The sequence below is a fragment of the Sceloporus occidentalis genome, unplaced genomic scaffold, assembly GCF_023333645.1.
Source record: "Sceloporus occidentalis isolate IW3139 unplaced genomic scaffold, rSceOcc1.0.p SCAF_2, whole genome shotgun sequence".
Lineage (NCBI taxonomy): Eukaryota > Metazoa > Chordata > Lepidosauria > Squamata > Phrynosomatidae > Sceloporus > Sceloporus occidentalis.
In genome coordinates, this window is record NW_028316982.1 from 266,930,853 (window position 1) to 266,952,042 (window position 21,190).

At 41.3% G+C, this 21,190-nt stretch overlaps 1 protein-coding gene across 6 annotated transcripts in view; it reads left to right on the plus strand.

Annotated features, from left to right (window-relative positions):
- The window catches only part of LOC149320104 (teneurin-4), a 793,050-nt gene that overhangs the window by 723,177 nt on the left and 48,683 nt on the right, over nt 1–21,190 (plus strand). For 5 of the 6 annotated variants that reach the window (XM_089512941.1, XM_089512942.1, XM_089512944.1 and 2 more), the window contains 3 exons: nt 4,016–4,036; nt 10,513–10,745; nt 13,412–13,566. In XM_089512941.1, coding sequence (XP_089369067.1) covers nt 4,016–4,036; nt 10,513–10,745; nt 13,412–13,566 — 409 coding nt within the window. The remainder of the gene's footprint in view (nt 1–4,015; nt 4,037–10,512; nt 10,746–13,411; nt 13,567–21,190) is intronic. The other variant, XM_089512947.1, reaches the window with a different exon arrangement.

Below are 21,190 nucleotides of genomic sequence, written 5' to 3' on the forward strand. Positions count from 1 at the left end.
ATCCAAAAGTCATGTGCACTGCCCAAAATGCCAGCCAGGTGGAACAAAACCAGAACTGGACAGACATTTTCTTTCTGTTCCAAAAAGCAGGTATTTGCTGGTATTAAACAGTGTGGGAAGTCCATATTTAAATGGTGAGCTGCTGCTCCTGGAAGCTTGCAAAAAATGATTTTTTTTCCAGCCAGAGACAGAACAATCCAGGGAGTCTAGCAAGATCGAGGACTATAAAAACAACCTGGGGTTCTCATGTGATCATAGAATCACACTTGGCCATCCCCTGAAATATAGTGAGATGAAGGCTTGGATCTAACAAGTGAAATATCTCCTTTGCAGTTTGTCTTCCAGGAGTGTTGAAAATTAACAGGCAAGCCTGGGGAAAGATCTAATCTTGGACTAATGACGATATATAGAGGATATTCAGGGCATTAGCGGGTCATTCATAACTAGGACACAGTGATTTATATCTCCAAACTCTTCCTGAAGTTGCCTTCTTCCAACCTGTCCTACCAACTCCCTGTAGAATAGAGCTAAAGTGGAAGACATTGCAAACTTCCGCTCTAGGAAAATGGTATAACACTGTAGGATTGTAATTTTTTGGACAAATGCACAGGCAGCACTAACAGTACAAGGAATAGATTAAAAAAAACACATTTTCTACAATAAAGAGAGCCAGTGTGGTGTTCTGGTTTGATCATTGGGCAACGAATCTGGAAACCAGGGTTCGATTCCTGCTTGGCCATGAAACCAACTCGGTGACCTTGGTCAAGTACATGCTCTCAGACTCAGGGGTCAGCAGTGGCAAACCTCCGCTAAACAAACCTTGCCAAGAAAACCCTATGATAGGGTTGCCTTACGGTCGCCATAAGTCAGAAACAACTTGAAGGCATACAATACACCCACACCCACAATATACACCACAGCAGGCTATGCCTCATTGCTAATGATTTGCTAAACTGAATTAGATTAGGTCAGGGAGGAGCCATTGCTCAGTGCAAAATAGTGTACCCTTTACTGGCAAAAGGATTTGCGTTCAACCTCTGGCATCTTCACATTAAAGGATGGCAAAACTGAGTAGGGCTCTCCAGTTGTGAATCTGGACAATCCTGCCACTCAAAGTAGACAATAGTAGCCTGGATGGGTCAATTATCTCAGTCAAAATAAGGAACACACACAGAGAGAGATACCCTATCCTAGAGTCCGAAAAGAGCAACCATAGTTCTGCCAACAAAGAAGCTATAAAGTCACTCCAGTCTGAAAACAGCCTCAGCCATTTCTGTTGCTTTTATGCTTAACTTCCAAGGATCAAGAAATGATAAAAAGACCCACAGGCTGTTTGCCTGGCTGGCCTTGGCTAACAGCCACCCAGGGAAACAGTGGCTTTAGGGGCACAGACAGCTTTTATCTGGGCCTTTTCGAAGTACTTTCCCTTGGAGATGAATGCCATTCAGAGTGGTTTCTTTATTGGAACTCATGGGGGGTTGTGTTCCAGAAGGGGAAATGGCAGCTGTAAAATGGGGTTTCGGAAAGGGGGAAAAAAAGATTGCAGCAGGGAAAGGTTTGTAACTTTTGTTCAGGAATCTTGAAAGCAGCCTAAAACATTGGTTTGGCTCTCTCCTGTGACCACTTTGTGAGTCTTGCACAGTAAAACATCAAACGACACACCATGTAACTCTGCAGCTGCAAAATTACCTTTCTATAAAACAGAAGCTCACTGACTAGTGGTACAAACAGTGTTTGTTTTATTAAAATTTTCATGCCAGTTCCCACCACAGATCTCATCCAGCCTGTTTTGCCCCTTCTCTTCCCCTCTTCTTATCCCATTTCTGGCTCCTAACATAAAGGAAGCAGGCCATTCTGAATCAGTGCCACATATATAGACTGTTGGGGCATGGTTGAACCCAGGAAACCACATCAAATCATAGAATCTAAAGAGCTGGAGGGCTCCACAAGGGTCAACTAGTTCAATCCCCACCTGCCCATACAGGAATACATCATCATCATCATCATCATCATCATTTATTTGTATCCTGACTTCCTCCCAGAATTGGGACTCAAGGTGACAGTACAGTTAAAAACTTGCAAAAAGTAAACATTGAAATAGAATTAAACTAGTCACAATATTAAAACACTTCAAATCACTACTTAAAAGAATAAATGCAAACCTTTTAAAAAGCCATTAAAAACAGTACAGTTTAAAACAATAAGCACCCCCTATCTCATTAAAAAGGCTTTCTGTATTAAAACCTTAAAGCATCAAAAAACATGAAGCATTCCTAAAAGATGGCCATCCGACCTCTCTTTGCAAACAAATTTATTCCATCTTCTATATGGCATCCCTTCAGATATTTAAAGATAGCCCTCATTTCACTTCTCTGTCTTCTTTACCCATAGCTAAACATATCCAGCTCCTTAAGTCAGGCCTGAATACCTTTAAGGGATCAGATCCTGTCTGATCTTAAAAGCTAAGCAGGATCTGTCCTAGTTAGCCAAGGAATACTGGGTGCTATCAGCTATATTTCAGAGGAAAGAACTGGAAAAAAACACCTTTTCCTTGCCTAAGAAAATCATATGAAATCCGTGGGGTCGTCATACGTCAACAGGTGACATGAATGCACATACACATACATAAGTCATAGAATCATAGAGTTGGAAGAGACTCCAAGATAGGTTCACCCTAGAGTCACCATAAATCAGAAATGCCTTGAAAGTACACAAAAACCACATGTACCAGCCAGTCTAATGCTGGTGTCTCAAGAGAGAGGGTTGTCCTGAATTGATTTTTCCAAAACCTAACAACTCTAGAAGGAGACGATTACAATGAGGTCAGATAGGTGTTGGGGTTTTTGAAGATGGGGATGGGATTAAATGAGATGTGAGGACCTGCCAGAAGAAGACCTTTCACAAGTGTTCTCAATCCTACGAGAAAGGAAGAAGCAGGTCTCTTTACTTAAAGTGGAAGGGAAGGTGGCAAGCTAAAAATAATTGAAGAGTCACATTCCGGGGCAGAAGGTGCAGCTTTAGAGAAAGGAGGAAAATGCTCATTTCAAAAGGAGTTGGAAAGGGAAGGAGAAGCCGAATGATAATTTACATAGAGACATGGGAAAATACACACACACATCCCTTCAGAATGGGAGTGAATTATCAGTTTAATGAAGGAAGCCGAAAAGAATGGGATTGCCTGTCCAAATCTCAGCAGAAACTCATAGCTAAGGAGGGTTGCCCAGACCACCAGAATCAATAAGAAGGCAAGACAGCTGGAACTGAGAAATGGCACCTATAAAGCTAATACAGAAAGCAAAAGCTGGGCTGAATTCTAAGAATGCAGTTTGACACTACCGGTACTTTAACTACAATAGTTCATTGCTATGGAGTTAAGGGATTTGTAGTTTGTTGGGAAAGATGGGGAGTTTTGGAGATAGCTCATCCACAGGGTCACCATGAGTCGGAATCAACTCGAAGGCAGTTAACAACAACAACAACAGCAAGCGGCACCAGAACTCTCTGACAAAGAACGTGAAATATCTCACAAAACTACAAATCCTATAATTTCATAGCATTGAGCCATGGCAGATAAAGTGTTGTTTAACTGCATGATTTCCTCACTGCAGTTTAAACTTAACTTGGCTTTCTACCTCCACATATACATGGTGGGTGGAAATACATATCATCCAAAAGAAACAGAAATAAACAGAGCATCATACCCCATGGTTGCTATGCTCTGCCCCACTTCACAGGTAACTAAAAGCTGCCAAGCAATTACATTCTCGGTGATGGGTAGCAACGTATAAGTCAGCTTACTGACAAGTAATCTCCGTTATGAAATGTATCAGTGTCAGTCTTGCTACATCTTTATTTATTATTGCCTTGTTGAGTGTGGTTGTTACTGTCAAGTGTTCAGTCTTCTAATAATACTTGGAGTTCACCCACTAACCCTCTCTCTCCCTCCCCTTCTCTCTTTCTTCTCTTCCTCCGCCTTTCTTTTTGTCTTCCTTCTGCGCTCCTGTTCTTCTGTCAGAAATAAAGATTTCAGACATAGGTAAGCCAACAAACAGAGAATTTTCACTCTTTTTCCTTGTCTTTACTGCATGCTCTCTCTTTTAAAAAATGTCTTGTCTCTTGGGCCATTTGTAGATGATTAATATTTTTCTTCGATTATTTAAAAAGTACCTAAAATCACTAGGCGCCCTGCAAAAATTACAGAGAAAACAAGCCTTTCCCATGTAACCTATCAAATGGAGGTGGTTTTAATTAAGGACTTGTCCTTATGGAATGCTTCGTGCACTTTGGTGGCATTTTGTTGCATTAATTTAAGTTGTCACAGGAGATCTGGATGTCTTCCCTTAATGAAGCATTTTCATTGGAAAGGAAAATTTCAGTTTCTCAGCATACAGAATTTTGTGTTACTTAGGTTGGGAAGGGAGGAATGTGATTCTTTGTGACACTTGTGTGCTCATTTTGTCCTATTTAGAAATGCCTCAAACACATTGGCTGGGATTTATTGTGGGATGTACATCTACATAAATGGACTTGTGTCTGCAGGAAATAGAATTGAGCAGTTTCACAACTTCTGTATTCAGAATGAGACTGCCATAATTTTACTACATAGGGTGACCAGTAAAGTGCCAAGGAGCAAAAAAGCAGCAACTGAAACAAGCCAAGGACAAAGAGGGAAAGTGGGAGGAGAGAGAAACGGCAACATTTTAAAGGTAGTTGAAGGATTAGTTGAGACTGCCCCTGACGATTGGGATGGTTTGTAAATATGGGGCATCTACCAAGATCATTCTCTACTATCTTGCCCATTCAATTCCTCCTGCTCAAAGAGAACAGGAAATAACACTAAGAAGTACAGTTGACCCTCCATATCCACAAATTCTTTATCTGTGGATTCATCCATCCACAGCTTGAAAATATCCCAAAAAGATAAATTCCAAAAAGTAAACCTTGATTTTGCTATTTTATATAAGGGACACCATTTCATTATGCCATTTTATTTAATGGGGCTTGAGCATCCATGCACTTTAGTATCCGGGGGGGGGGGGGGGGGGGGGCTGGAATAAAATACTAATGGATACCAAGGTCTCACTGTAACATCAACATTGCACTATACTTTCAATCCAAGTCATTTTGTCCTATCCGCTGGTGAGGTCACCCTACAAGAGTATGGGAAAAAATGTCCTAGGGATGCAAGTTTTTACTTTGAATGAAGCTATGGGGGGGGGGGGGGGTGAGGTGTTTAGACAACAGTGTGAGGAAAAAATTGTAGACCAGCAGCACTAGTCAGTAGGACTCAGTGCCTAGAAGCCCACATCAACCTTTCTTAGTCCTTACTAGAATTCAAAGATATTGCTGTGTTAGCCTGGAAAATTAGTATGCAAAGTTCCCTTTGCATACAGTTCCTGCTAAAGTAAGAGCAACTTGGTTAGTCAACACTTAATACACGATGAATATTAAAGAGGGTGGGAAGGGCATTCATCTACTCACATTTTCTCTGGTGTTTCCTGCACTCCCTCAAAATCTACAGCATTCTCTCCAACTATCCTGATTAAGTTAACTATCCTGCTGTCCCATTCTCAACTGCTTTTAAAATGTCCCAGTTTCCCTCTCTTCCTCCCACTTTCCCCCTTCATCATTGATTTTCTTCAGTTGCTGCAAACTGAGATCAAGGTGCAAAAGTAGTTTGCACTCAGGTATCTCAGCAGAGATACCTAAGTCTTGCCCTTCCTAAACTCAATATATAAATTCCAGGGTTTTTCTGCTTAAAATAGTAGAATCTACTTAGTAATCTTTGCTTGCTTGTTGCCTGGCCATTGACCACATTGTGATGTAACTGGGCAACACATGTCGCAGTTTCCATCTGTAAAATGTTGGAGAGTGTGCTCCAAAAGGCTGGAGAAAATCCAAAACAGTATGAAAAGTGATGCAAGTGGGTTGGGGAGAAAGGAAGAAAAAACAGCAAAAACTGTCTTGTCTCCTCCTCCATCAGCTGAAGCCTCCACTGAGTCAAATACTACTGCAAAGAAGGATGCTTTGGCCTGTTACAGACTGCCAAAATAAAGCTGCTTCGGGTCTCTTTGGAGGTATGCTATTTAAATGATGCATGCATCCTAAGAATCCGGAAGCTGCACCAAAGCTGCACTCCAGTGCTTAGGAATGGAGTGTGGCTTTGGCACAACCGCCGGACTCTTAGGACCCATGTATCATTTAAATAGCATACCTCCAAAGAGACCCGAAGCAGCTTTATTTTGGCAGTCTGTAACAGGCCTACGTATCTTTAGAAAGGGGATCACTGAACTCGACCTTTTATATGCCATTTTCTTTTGGGCCAAGCTACTGCATATTTTAAACAACAGCTTGACTTAGAGCAAGGAAAGATAAAATTGTCTCAGGAGCCAGATCTTGTCCATGGGCCACTAGCTGGCCATTTTGAGATGAAAACACACTTTTCAAGATAGCAAATGTAAGATTTGTAAATATGTGACCTTTTCTTACCACCATCTTTTTCCTACTGGGAGTTAGAGATGTATTTCTTTGCTAATTTCTTTCTCGCTAGAAGCAACAAGTAATTTTAGTTATTCCTGCTGCTAAGAAGTCTCCTAAAACTGCACAGCTTTCAAAATGTTTTAGCAGTACAGGACTTAATTGTGAAAAAATCACATGTGGCTTTTTTTTCCGCACAGAAACCACCCTTTTCTGCTAATGCTGCCTGCTGTGCAGAAAGTGCTCTTTTTATGCAATTGTCCCCATGCGTATATCTTGGCCAGAACCCTCTTGGGCCATTAGGACTATGTAACATCAATTACCTGCTTTCCAAGCGGCAGGGAAACAGATCCCCATCGATTGCAGCAGCTGCTGCCCAGTAAATGGGAACTGGGAAACTTTTATGGTCCCAATGTATCCCCTGATGTAGGACATATGTAGGGATCATGATTACCAAACATCCATGAATGAGTAACTGTAGGTTTCCACTACCATTCCACACAAGAAATCTCTGGTGCAACATGGCATTTTGGCAGGGACCCCACTTCTGCCTGTCGTAAAAGAGATTGCTTTTGGGAAAGAGTTAGAACATCAGTCAACTGCTTCCCAAGCATCAGGAGAACATATCCCCATCAATCACAGCAGCTGCTTCTTAGTAAGTGAGGATTGGGATGGACCAGGCCACGTGTCAAAATGTGGCTGCATAATGATGGTTGGTTACATATTTGTAAGTGCCCAAGTAGATTCCATCCTTTGTATAGAAGATTCTCATTAGACCAGGATTCTCAGAGTTTACTGACACTAGCAAAACACATCTTTCAATCATTTTTCATCAATTTTTGAAAATTATTTTCATCCCTAAGTGAAAGTGGATATCAGTATGCAAAGGGCTCTTACACCTTTAAGACTAACTGTGCAAAAGAAGTACGTAGAAAGATCTTGCAGCACCTTTGAGACTAGCTGAAAGAAAGAAATTGGCAGCATGAGCTTTCATAGATGTCAGTCTACATCCTCAAATACACTATAGACTCATAGATCAAGTCTACGAAAACTCCTGCTACAACTTCTCTCGCACATTTAGTCTCAAAAGTGCTACAAGATCCCTTTGCATACTGATATTTCAAACTAATATGGCTATGGACCTTATGAAATGAATATGTTCTCTCTAGGGATCTCTAGGTCCTCCAATATGACTATGATGGAGAACCTAGAGATTCATAGAGAGAACACTTCTGTAGGTATTTGTAGCTCCTCCAGCACAATTCTGTAGTCAGCGTCTGGTGAAAATGGATGATAGAGTTGCGCTGGAGGACCTAAAGATTCCTATATTAATGTTCTTTTAGGTTTAAAAAATAATGTGGTTTTTTATTTGCAGTTTTTCCACATTTATGGGGGTCCTCTGCCCCTAGTCCTAGAGAATCTAGAAGGCCCAACTGTATAGAGAATCATAAAACCATAGAGAGGAAAGAGACCTCAAGGGCCACCAACCCCATTCTGCCATGCAGAATTCACAAAGTATCCCTGACAGATGACCATCCAGCCTCTGTTTAAAAACCTCCAAAGAAGGAGACTCCACTACCCACAGAGGGAGTGTGTTCCACTGACTTTTTAAAATAATAATTGTGTTAAAAATTATAAAAGTACATATATATGCATATATATAAACACCTATATATTAAGACAATGAAGAGGACTGCTGTCCCTTTTACGGTGGCGTAGAAGAGGGAATTTTAGCAGGTGAAGCATCTTACCTGGTGGTGCCACAAGCAACATTAAAGTTCCAGGTGCCTTCTCCAGTTTTTCACTCTTGCAACTGTTACCCTGTTGAAGAGCGGCTGAGTTAAAAGTGCTTTGAACATCCTAAGGCAAACAAGGTACTGGGGAATGTCAGCCTATGGTTATTAATGACTCCCCAGCCCACCTCCAGTGATTATGAGCAGCTCAGCATCTGACTGACATTCAGCCTAGCCTCACCGAAGACAGCAGCAAACCCTGGGGCCTGGTAAAATGGATGGAGGATTCCCACAGGGCACTTTCCCCCACACCCACCACCACCAAAGTGGATGCCACTTGCTCAGGTTGAGTGACGGGCACGCAAATGAAATAACACCCTGCCAGTTTAGCTGTCATTGGGAAGGAATACAGATGGAGCCCAACCTGCCAGGCTTGAGTCGCTGAAGGTCAAAGTATTTTATTTAGCAAGACTCAGTGTCATTTTGTGCAGATGGAATCTGCTCAAACTTTAATAGGGTAAATCACAGGGGATAGTCTGGGATAAGTCAGAAATGCCTTTTTCCTAACCCTTTGTCCCAGCTCCCACCCTCTACCCCATTAAGTAAGCATTAATTCAAATAAAGAACAATATGCAGGGTACATTTTCATATTTCCAGCACTGGGAAATGTGGAGTAATTGAAAGAAGAGTGATAATTATATGAGACCTCATAAAATTACTATTTCTGGCAATATGCATGACACCAGCTCCAATTAGAGAGGGATGAGCAGTGTGGGACAGAAGGGATGCTCAAACTGTGTTGCAGGAGGGGAATCATAGAATTGTAGAGTTGGAAGAGACCACAAGGGTCATCCAGTCTAACTCCCTGCCATGCAGGAACTCTGAATGCATCCCCGACAGATGGCCATCCTCTGTTTAAAGACCTCCAGGGAAGGAGACTCCACTATACTCCGAGGGAGTGTGTTCCACTGTCAAACAGCCCTTACTGTCAGGAATTTCCTCCTAATGTTGAGGAGCTGAACTGTACTTTGAAAAGTGAAGCCATTGTGTTGGACGAACCCCAGAACCCAGGGATTTTCAAAGTGTACGGACAACACGCAATGCTGCTTCTTTCTTGTCTGTGATCAGTGTTTGGAGGATTTGGTTTTTTAGATTAATTTGTTCATTCATTCCATTTATATCCTGCCTTTCCTCCAGTGAATTCAAAGCAGCATACATGGTTCCTCCTTCTTTCTTCTCCTCAGTTCTACCTCTGTGCTTGGGATGGTTTATGGTGGCCATGATGGTACATCTAGATATCCATCCAGCCCTAGACGTTGGCTTAAAGTTAGGTGCAGCATTTGCTGGGAGTAGACTCTCGAGGTGGGCAACTGCATAGGAATCAGGGCCAATCCCCATCCCAACTCCCCTCTGGGCATCACCCAAAAGTCCAAAAAATTCTCAGTTTTTCTTCAGAGTCCCTCTCAAAATGGGGACTAGAAGTAATGTCAATGGCTGGAGTGTATTTGTGCATTTGGGGGGTGTTCAATTGGGCCTGTTGACATTTTGAAAAAGAAGCTAATGAAAATTGAGCTATTTGGAGGTTGTAAAAGGTTCTGGGAGGTTGTGGAAAAGTTGGTGGCTTTTGTGCATTTTGGAAAATATTTTTGTTCACTTGGGGAATACTTGTGCTAAATCTGCTCCCCAAAGAAAACAAATAGGGTAGAAGTTTGGGGAATTTGGAGGACTGGCAGGGGGCTACAGTGGTTCCAAAAGTGGGTCAGTCCCCCTTTCCCCATCCCTGCTTCAGCTGGTCACTCTTTCTGCTACAAGCTGTCCTCATTTCCATCCTGGCAGCTTATAATAATTTTTTTATATTATTTGTATTTTCCCACCTCTCCCTGCAGATCAAGGTGTGATTACATCAACAAATTAACACAGTACAGATATAAAATAACAACCAATAAAACACTGACATTATTATTAATTCAGTAAAATAGCTAAAACATCTAAAACATTTAGAAAACATACATCATAACCAGAAGTGAAGGAACAGGTGAATCTACTTCATTCTTTTTCTTCAGATCCCATGAATGATTTGTTGCTGGTTATTCCCTAGATGAGGATGCATTAATTGTAATGTGTGTGAAAATCTTAATCGCGGTCATTTTCACAGGATAATCGCTGTTTAAACCCTCAATTTCCCCCCATGTGATAAGGTCCTAAGTTCCTTTTTGCTAGCTTGACAACTTCAACATGCTATATATTCACAAGACGATTCGTATACCCACTTCTAATGTCTCTATCTTGTTCATTTTCGCAGCCACAGCCCCGCTCACAAGTACTACTTGACAACAGACCCCATTGCCGGATCCATTTACCTCTCAGATACCAGCAGCCGCCGTGTCTTTAAAATCAAGTCAACCATTGTGGTGAAGGATGTGGTGAAGAACTCGGAGGTGGTGGCTGGGACCGGGGACCAGTGCCTTCCATTTGATGACACTCACTGTGGAGATGGAGGAAAAGCAACGGAGGCAACACTCACAAGTCCCAGGGGTAAGTGCTGCTTTTGATCTTTAAAGTCCTACACAGCTTGGGTCCATACTGTTTCAAAAAACATATCTCCCTGTATGAGCCAGCCCAAGCTCTAAGATCTTTGGGCCAAAGCTTTCACTCAGTCCCACCACTATCACAGGCATACCTAGTGAGGACAGGAGAGAGCCTTCTTGGGGCTGCTCCCAAATTATGCAACTCCTTTCTTTGGGAAGTATGGTTGGCCTCCTCCCTGCTGTCTTTCCACCACCTTTAACTGATCTCTTGAGCTGCTGCCACCCTGCAGAATTAATGCAGTTTGAGACCATATTGACTGCCATGGCTCAATGCTAATAAATTCTGGGATTTGTAGATTTGTGAGCTATTTCACTTTCTTTGTCTGAGAGCTCTGGTGCCACAACAAACTACAAATCCCAGGATTCCATAGGATGGAACCATGACTGATAAAGCAGTGTCAGACTGCATTAATTCTGCAGTGTGGCAGCAGCCTTGGTCTGGACAACATCCACTGAAATTTGTGCTGGTAACTCAAATGTGAAATGTTGGGAGGGAACATGCTAGTGAGGTACCATCCCTTTCAAACCATCTGCTGTTGGTCAGGAACTTATTTTGCTCCTACTGAAAGCAAAGACTCCAAATAACTGATTGTGAAACTGTTGTGCTAAAGGAAATATGTTGATCTGTCACACAGACCATGTCACAATGCTCTCTACCTGAGAGCAATTCTTCTGGCTTATTTCACCCAGAGAACTGCAGAATCCCAAAAAGCTCTAATGAGATTTCACATTGCCACTAAATTAAAGCACTATCACTTTCCAGTTTTTGTCTTCTCATTAATGTTCTTCTCCTGTGAGCAAGCAAGAGGTGAGAAAATGGAGAACTCCTGACTGTCACAGCTCACACTGCGGTACTGAAAAATTAAAACACAAAGCATAGCCTTTATTTTAAAACAGGAGGCTATGTCTTATGAGAACCCAGGGCTGAATTCATTTTGTTAGAGCCTAGTCTGTTCCGTTAGTGTTTTTATTTATTGTGACAGAATGAAATAAAAGAGAAAAGTCAAGAACTTATTCATTCAGCCAACTCAAGAGCTCAGGTTCTATGGAAAGAAGTACATGTTGGGCTCATATGTGCAGTGTTTCATGATGTTGCATGTGGCTCATTATTCATCCAGTGCTCATTTCAGAACTTAAATCATGTGCGTGAGATCTACATAGTGTTATGTGCACTTATTAAGGACTCACAACTGTGCTTATCAAGGTAATAGATCTTTCCAGTTCTGATGAGCACTCCTGACAAAACCATCTCTGGATATTCCTTGCATAAGAAAACCCTATGAATTTCATGGGGTTGCCATAAATCAGCAGGTGTCTTGAAGGCACATACACACATACCAGTCATGCATAAAACTGGGAGGTGAATCTTCCCTGTTACTTTCCTCTCCATACTCTTCCTCTCCCCCTTCCCAGATTTTCTCTCTGACTCCTGGTTAATTTTAGGTCTGGCATTGAAGCCCAGCCAAGGAGAAAAGACACCTGCAGACATACATGCACAATAACCTCCCTTTTGATTGCAAAAATGTACCCAACCAAAAGAATACCCAGGATTTGGAATAATGACAACATTTGGGAGGAAAACCTCTGCCAAACCTTGTCTTTCTTGTTGCTACTGTTGCTTTTTCACCTGCCCTTTCAGAGCGGGTGAGCATGTGCAGAGTGTAGATTTATATGCCCTCTGGGTAGCTGTGTGAATTGTGGCCCAGAAGAAGCAGAGTAAGCAGATGGGTAGCCATAACTGTGATAGGGAAGAGGTATGACTGCTGATGGCATATTGCCAAAGGGCAGTTACTAAAAAACTGAAGCCAACGATATCTCATTCCCACTTTTTATGTGAGAACAGAGCTTGGAAAGGTTGCTTTTCTGGAATACAGTTTCCAAAATCCCTCAGCCACTTTCCTAGTCCATAATTGTAACTTTTCCAAACTCTGATTCAGGCAGGCCAAGAACTGCTAACAGCATGTCTGGAATGGATCTGTTGAGTCATCTTCATTAGAAGGATTTGCACAAGCCTCCAGAGGATGTTGGGTAGCAGTTCCCAGGAGCTTTAGCCAGCATAGGCAATGGTGAGGCATGATGAGAGCTTCTGATCCAAAATGTCTAGTAGGCTGCATTTTTTCCAACAATGCTTTCCATATAGTCTGAGAAGCTATCTTAAATGGTCACTTCTGTGAGAAGCACTGCAGTAGGTTTCCAGCCTTAAAGTAAATACAGGTTGAGTCTCTTTTATCTAGATTCCTAAATCTGAAATATTCCAAGTAACAAAACTTTTTTCATGGGTGGCTGAGATATCTGATAGTTCAGTGTATACAAACATTGTTTCATGCACAAAATTATTTAAAATAGTGTAAAAAATTACCTTCAGGCTGTGTGTATAATAAGGTGCATTTGTAACCAAAACAAATTTCATGTTTAGTCTTGGGTCCCAACTCTAAGATGTACATAGATGTAAATACAGATACTCCAAAATCCAAAAAAATCCCAAACACCTCTGGTCCCAAGTATTTTGGATAAGAGAGATTCAACCTGCATTTGTCTTTTAATCACCAGACAGCGATGCAACCAAGTTTCTTTTGCTTGGTTATCTACTCTGGGTTTGTTTCCTCCTTGCAGGCATCACAGTGGACAAATTTGGGTTCATTTATTTCGTGGATGGCACTATGATCCGGCGCATTGACCAGAATGGGATCATCTCAACTGTGCTGGGTTCCAATGACCTGACATCTGCCAGGCCTCTGAGTTGTGACTCAGTCATGGATATCTCTCAGGTACTCAGTCTTTCACAAAACAGTTTTCATACTTCTTATGGTGAAATTTCCCCATCTCTTTTGATAATTTTAGCCCATTATCTTCCCTTTCAAACACTTTCCCCCCCATGAGCTATGCTGTCAGTAAGCATTCTATGTCTGCGCATTCCCACTCAGTAGTTACAATATTTCTGAATGTCCTGTGACATTGCTGCAGTTCAGTCTACCATAGCTCCTCTAGGTTTGGAATATGTCAACTAGTGGCCCTCTTCATATCTGGCTGGCTTGGTGAAATCAATGTTGAAAGAAAGTCCAGTGGAATTCCAGACATTCATACCTTCAGTGTCTTTTGAAAAGGGGCAGGGGGTCAGGTTATTTTCCAACTCAACCAGCATCCTCAACACATTCAGCACTGCTAGTAGAGTCTGTAGAACTAGGGCCCTATTCAGACAGTGAAAATAATCCAGGATGATTATTCCTGCCAAAAAAACCCCACTTAACCTGGGATAATCGATACTGAGGTGTTGTTGTTTTTTAAGATTTGCATCATTGGCAATGTGAAAAAGAGATGTGAATAGACCCAGGATGATTCAGGATTAAACTCTGCATACCTTAAACATGTTTCAAATGCATTCACATCATCAAGTCCCATGTTTTTTCGAGGGTGACATGTGTGAGCAACCGAACTCCAGAGATGAGTATAGATGTGGTTCCATAGTATGAATAACAAACCCAGAATGTCTGAGTGAGGTCATTTGCTTTGTTCGGCTAAAATAAAAGACATCTGAATGACCCCAAGGTTATCCTGCAGATGCCTTTTGGGAGAAAATATGTGTCATTATTGCCAATGCACTGCTATACTAAAGCTAGGGAGGCTGTTGCCACAACATGCTTTATTGCTATATTTTAATTGTTTAAAATTAAAATTTTAATACAATTGCTTACTGTTTCTTAAATCGTGGTATTATCCACTGTTTTAACAATTTTGTATTTTGTTTCAAGTTATATTGCCTTGGGTCCTATATTGAGAGAAAGGGAGGGTATAAATAAAATACATGCATAAAGGCACCAGATCCTGTCTGATCTTGGAAGCTAAGCAAGGTCAGCTAAGCAAGGTTAGTTCTTGGATGGGAGACTGCCAATGAATACCATGTGCTGTAGATTGTATTTCAGAGGAAGGAACTGCCTAAACCAGCCTTGGGATTCTTCCCTAAGAAAACCCTACGAAATTCATGGGGTCTCCAACAGGCAATTTGAAGGCAGGCGCACACACCAGGTGATTCAAAAGGAATTGTGCAAAAGTAAAGCTGTTCTTATTCTGTTTTGCACCATTCCTTTTAAATCACCCTGTACTGCTACTATATAGGAAACATAAATATTTTTGGTTGGTTATGTCACAGAATTTTGCATATGTATGACCCCATTGGGGGATGATTTTATGTTTTTGTTTCGTTTTTATCTGCATATTCCCAGGTAAGCATCCAAACTCTTTCTTGAAATACCTCAGGTTTCTCTCTCACACATACCCCATGTCCTTCCCTCTCCCTTTTCCACTGATCACTGATTGCATGGCACATCGAAACTCATGGAACATTTCAAAAATTTATGTTCACCAATTTCCACTGAGCCTTCTTTATTATTATTACTCAGGAGTTACAGTCAAAGTGCGAAAGTGCTTGAGAAAGATTACCCCAGTTAAACATTAGGAGACTGAGACTGTCATAGTTTGGATATATCAAAAGAAGACATGACTCACTAGAAATGACAGTAATGCTTGGTAAGGTAGAAGGCAGTAGGAAAAGAAAGAGACCACTGATGTATAGACTCAGTCAAGGAAGCTACAACCCTGAATTGGCAAGACCTGAGCAGCACCATTGAAGATAGGATGACTTGGGCTGCATCCGCCTGTAGAAATAATCCATGTTGACACCTCTTTAACTGCCATGGCTCAGTGCTGTGGAATTCTGGGAATCCTAGTTTTGTAAGACATTTAACCTTCTCTGTCAGAGACCTCTGATGCCACAACAAACAACAATTCCCAGAATTCCATCATATTGAATCATGGCAGTTAAAATAGCAACCTGGATTATTTTTGCAGTGTGGATGCAGCCTTTGAGGTCTCTCATTCATAGGGTCACCATGAGTCAAAGTGGACTTGATGGCAATTAACAACAAACATTAGGATCATTTTGTTTTCTTGCAAAACATTCTTCTTGCCCTTACTTGATCTCTGTTAAATTTGTGCCCTGGGAAGCATAGCTGTGTTTACAGGAATCAGCCATTTTAGCTAGTCCTGGAGTAATACAAAGAGACAGCGAAGTAGAAGTACATTTCATTTTAGAAAATACTAGGTTAATTTAAACTGACCTAGGAAGTAGGGATGATAAGTCCTTAGTAGTGCCAGGAGTTCCCAGGAAATACTTCAAAATAAAAGAAAACATCATGTGGCTCTCCAAAATAAAATCAGTTTGTGCAAGAGCGAAACCTCAGACTTTCAGATACTTTTTTCCTCATCTATAGAGGCTCCATGAGGGTTTTCTCCTTGGCCAAACTATGATCTCACCTTTATTGAAACCACACGTTTGTCAGCAATGTGTCATTGGGGATCTCCTTCAGAAGTTCAGATGCCTCTAACTGAAGCTCAGCCAGTGGCTTGGACAAAATTGCAGGAGACAGTTTTTATCCCTGATATATACTGTATGTCTGACAGTAAGAGCAAGCATACGTTACAATGCAGTCAAAACTCGAAATACTTGTACGATTCATTTCCCCATTGCAACTAATTTTTTTTCTTTCTATTGGTGCAGAAGGCTTTATACATTTGACACAGTGCATTTTGGAGGACTAGTTCAAATTAATATCTTGGAAACAGTAGCTGAAGTCAGTGCTGGCCCAATTATCAACAGCAGGAAGATGAAGAATCTTGAATAGTGTCAGATTGCAAATGGGTCGTGACTGCTATCACGCTGGGCTTTTAAAAGTCTTGCTATTCAGAATCTTTTTTTAAAAAACAAAAACTTATTTTAACACATGCATTTCATAGGATTAGGTAGACATAACTGGTGCTGCCTAGAGTCCACATTTTGGGGGCCACTGTCCATCCAGATAATTGCTACCAGACTGGAGGCATGACCTCCAAGTCTGGCAGAGTTGTGTGCCTCAAAATGCCATTTGAATAGCTTCAGGAATTGAGCTTTGTTCTGCAAAACCTCAGTTCCTGGCTGGAAAGCTTGAATGCTGTTAGTTGGGCACAATAGAAACCAATGGGTTGTATGGTTGTTTTTTCCCCTCCTTTTGTAACCACCCATGTAATTTCCATGCTTCCACCTGGCACCTGTTCCTTGGTTCTTTCATTTCCTAATTTGAAAAGATTGCTTCTTTGGTTTTTTTGTGGCAGCTACCCCACTGTCTGGCATTTATGAGCAGGATAAAAATTACAGGCTACAAAGGTCACCTGCCTGGTGGACCAGAGGTAAACTTTGTTTGTTAAAACCATCTTGGCACATGGTGGCTTCCATTCTTACAAGCAGGAACTTCGTGGAGACTGTTTTTCTAAATCTGGATTAGTATTTTATTTAGATTGCAGAATGTTACTTTTTAATTCATTTTTTCCCCGACCATCAAGAATGCTTTAGAATGCTGTTTACGATCAACAAAGGAAGAAAGCACACAAAAATAAATAAATATAAACTATACTACATGTCTGACTCTACGGAGTTTGTCACACGGGAGGCTGAGTGCCTAAATCCTGTGCCAAAACAGGATTTAAATCCAGGAAAAATCCCACAAAAGTGGGATTGTTTTCACATCCACGAGGGGCACTGAGCAAAAATAAACCACCCAGAAAGTGGACAAAATGGGCCATTTTTTACTTTTGGGAAAATCCCAAAAGTAAAAAGCAGCCTATTTTGTCCACTTTCTGTGCAGTTTATTTTCACATTAATGCTCACTTTTCACTTTCTGTACACGTTTTACTCGACGTTGTGTGAAAATGATCCCGCTTTTGCAGGATTCCCCTGTTTTAAATCCCGTTTCTGCACAGGAAAAACCCTGTGCGCTAAACTCCTACCTTAAATTCAAATTTGTTGTTCTTGTGTGCTTTCAAGTAGTTTCCAACTAATGGTGACCCTATCATGGGGTTTTCTTGGCAAATTTCTTCAAAAGGGGGGTTGCCATTGCCATCCTCTGAGATTAAAGAAGTGTGACTTGCCCAAGTTCAACTGGATTTACATGGCCAACCTGGGATTTGAACCCTGGTTTCCATTCTCAAACCACTACATCATTTTGCCTTTATACCCTGTAACACAAATTCAAGTCATGCTTTCTCATTCCTTTTTAATCATATAGTTCCCCTTTGAATTATGATCTTGATCATTAACAGCAACAATTCTCCCCATATTTAAATGTCCCACAGTGTTGCATAGGCACTAGTCTGCTGAGAAAAACAGTATTTTCTTGCCCCCCCCCAAAAAAAAACACATTTTCTTTGCAGAAAACCAGTTGTCTGTGTAGGAAATTCATTTTGTCAGAAGTTTCAGATGTCAGGAGTTTGGGAAGAACAAAAATGATTTTTCTCACACACAGTATAATTCCTACACAACAATTTGGGTTTTCCAATACCAGAAGAAATGTGTGAGCCCAAAAAATCCCATTTTTCAACCTTGTGAAGATTCTTTCCATTTCTAAGCAGAAGAGGAGGGTATGTGCTGCCATATTCTTCCCTCTCCCCATCCAGCAGTGGATTTCAGCATCCCTTCCCTCTCTGGCCTCACTTCTTCCAATTCCAGCTCATCTTTGGACATACTGTGAGAACAACAACAAAAAAAAAAGACTACACCTCCTTCTTTGAAAAAATCAAAGATATATCCGTCTTAGTCTATAGAATAAATATATAGAGAGATATTGTAGTATTGCTGGATTTGAGGAAATAGACATTCATCTACGAAAGCTCATGCTGCCATCTTCTTTCTTTCAGTTAGTCTCAAAGGTGCTACTTCTTTGGAAGCTTACAATCAGCCCTCCACATTTATGGCTTTGACTTTTGCGGATTTCAGTATTCGTGGATTTGAGCAATATGCTCTCTCTAGGAATCTCTAGATCCTCCAGTGCAACTCTGCTGGAGGTTGGCCATAGAATCGTGCTGGAGGACCCAAAGATTCCTCAAGAAAATACTTCCCTAGGCATTTGTAGGTTCTCCAGTATGTTTCTATGGTCCACTTCTGGCAGATGTTGACCATAAAGCTGCACTGGAGGACTTAGAGAGTCATAGAGAGGTGTTCTCTCAGGTTAAAAAAAGTGGATTGCTTCCATTGTCAGTTTTCACTTTCACAGGGGTCCTGCTCTCCTAACCCCAGTGAATGTGGAGAGACCACTGTATTTTAAAAGAAATAAAACCCACTGCCAGTCTATCAGCTGCCTCTCATGTTGCCACACTCCCTTCTTCTCCATGTGCAGGACCCATTTCTGCATTACCATCTGACAAAGACAAATACTGCCGTGAGGTCTCTTTAAAAGAACTTCAACTCGGGAACTATCTTTTCATCATATAAAGCAACTCGAGAGGTCTCTTCAGTCAGGCCCCCTCAGGCAGTGAGGGACCAGGAGCCATAAAATATTTAGCTGCCGTTGTTGACAAGAAATTGGTTTTAAGAGGTGGAGGGAGGGGAATTCCCTTGGTGTCTCTGAATAAACTTACATTCTTGATGCTAACTCGAGGCTGCAAGCGTAGTAGCAGTCACTTGGAAGACCGTGGGGAAGGCAGAAAGGCATGCATTATTAAAGGGGAAACCACAGGCTGTCATGTTTTACCACAGGAAGGGTTAAAGAGGGCCAGGAGCCAAAAAAACAAAAGGAAAAAACAGGCACAAGCTTAGCTCCAGCTGTCTAGTTCTCACTGAGGTGGCAAATCTGTGTCTGGGTGGTATTGCTCTGCAATGTTGGTACATGGTGCTACACTCTCCCCCTACAAACAAAGAGAACCCTCCATCTAGGCTGCATCTACACTGCAGAATATAATGCATTTTGACACCACTTTAACTGCCCTAGCTCAGTGGTGTGGAAGCCTGGGATCTGCAGATTTGGGAAAGATTTCACCTTCTCTGTTAGAGAGTCCTGGTAGCACAACAAACTGGGAGGCACATACACCCAGAGATAACCTTGCTTCAATGTGTGTATGTGCATGTGAGTGTGTGTGAAGGAAAGCGAGTCTGCTGCCACACTGCAGAACTGATATAGTTTGATGCTGATTTAACTCACGTGTCTCCATCCTACAAACCCCAGGATTCCATAGGATGGCACCGTGGAATTTAAATCAGCATGAAACTGCATCAGTTCTGCAGTGTGGCTGCAGACTCTTTCTTTCACACACACTCACATGCACACACTTATTATTATTATTATTATTATTATTATTTTCTTATATCCCATCTTTCTCCCAATATAGGGACTCAAGGCAGTGAACAAGTATAAAACAATACAATTCAAAAACAATACAAAACATTAAAATACATAAATATACAATTTAAAAACAATTAAACAATTTTAAAGATTAAAACAATTATAAATTAAAATGTAATATATACACACATACACACTGACGCAATACGTAGAGAGATTCTTCAGACTAACATGGCTATAGCTTTGAATTCTACACTGAAGAAAGGTGCTCTCCATGTGTCTATGTGCCTTCAAGTCACCTATCAGCTTATGGTGACCCTATGAATTTCATAGGGCTTTCTTAGGCAAGGAATCCTCAGAGCTGGTTTTGCCAGTTCCTTCCTATGAAATATAGCCTACACAGCATCTGGTATTCGTTGGGGGTCTGGCATCTAAGTACTAACCAGGCAAGTACTAACCAGGCCTGACCCTGCTTTGCTTCCAAGATCAGACAGGATCTAGTGCCTTTGGGGTATTTATTGCATTACATGATGATCACTACTCATGCAAGTTTCTAGGAGCAGTGGTTTTCCTTTTTGACCTAAAACCCACTTTTTTCCAGTACAGGCAAACCAGGACCCACAGGGGTGGTATCTGGGGTCAGTGGGCCATATGTTGCCCACCTATGCTTTAAAAACACCTTTTTGGCAGGAGTTAGGGCACCAGGTAACTGCCTCTATCTTCATTACTGTACCATAGTGTCACAGGCTAGAAAGTATTCCTGTATGCGATTAGCAGACTTTCCTGGGGTATCCTTCAGTTCATACACAAAAAAGGGAGATGATACTTTGCAGGCTCATCCCCAAACAAGAGTCTACGATGTGTAATTATTTCAATCAGAGTTGATTCCTGTTTGTCAAGGGCCAGACATTCTGTATCTCCTTGTACAAAGACGTCTCATCTTGTACAGAGCCCAAATTATAAAATGATCTTGAACTAAAATTGCAGCACAGTGTCATCTGTCTGTATCATGATCCTTAATAAACCCTTCCCTATCTTTGAATCTCAGTTTGGGAGAAAGGTGGGATAAAAATCCAATAAAATAAATTAAATACCCTGCTCAAACATCAACTATGCAATGACTTGGTCTCAGGAGCTACTGTTTGGATCAGAAGCCTAACATTAGTGCGTGCCTCCAACACCTGCTTTATTATTTTATATTGTTGTTTTAGTTGTAATATTTGCATATACTATACAGCACCCAAGACAT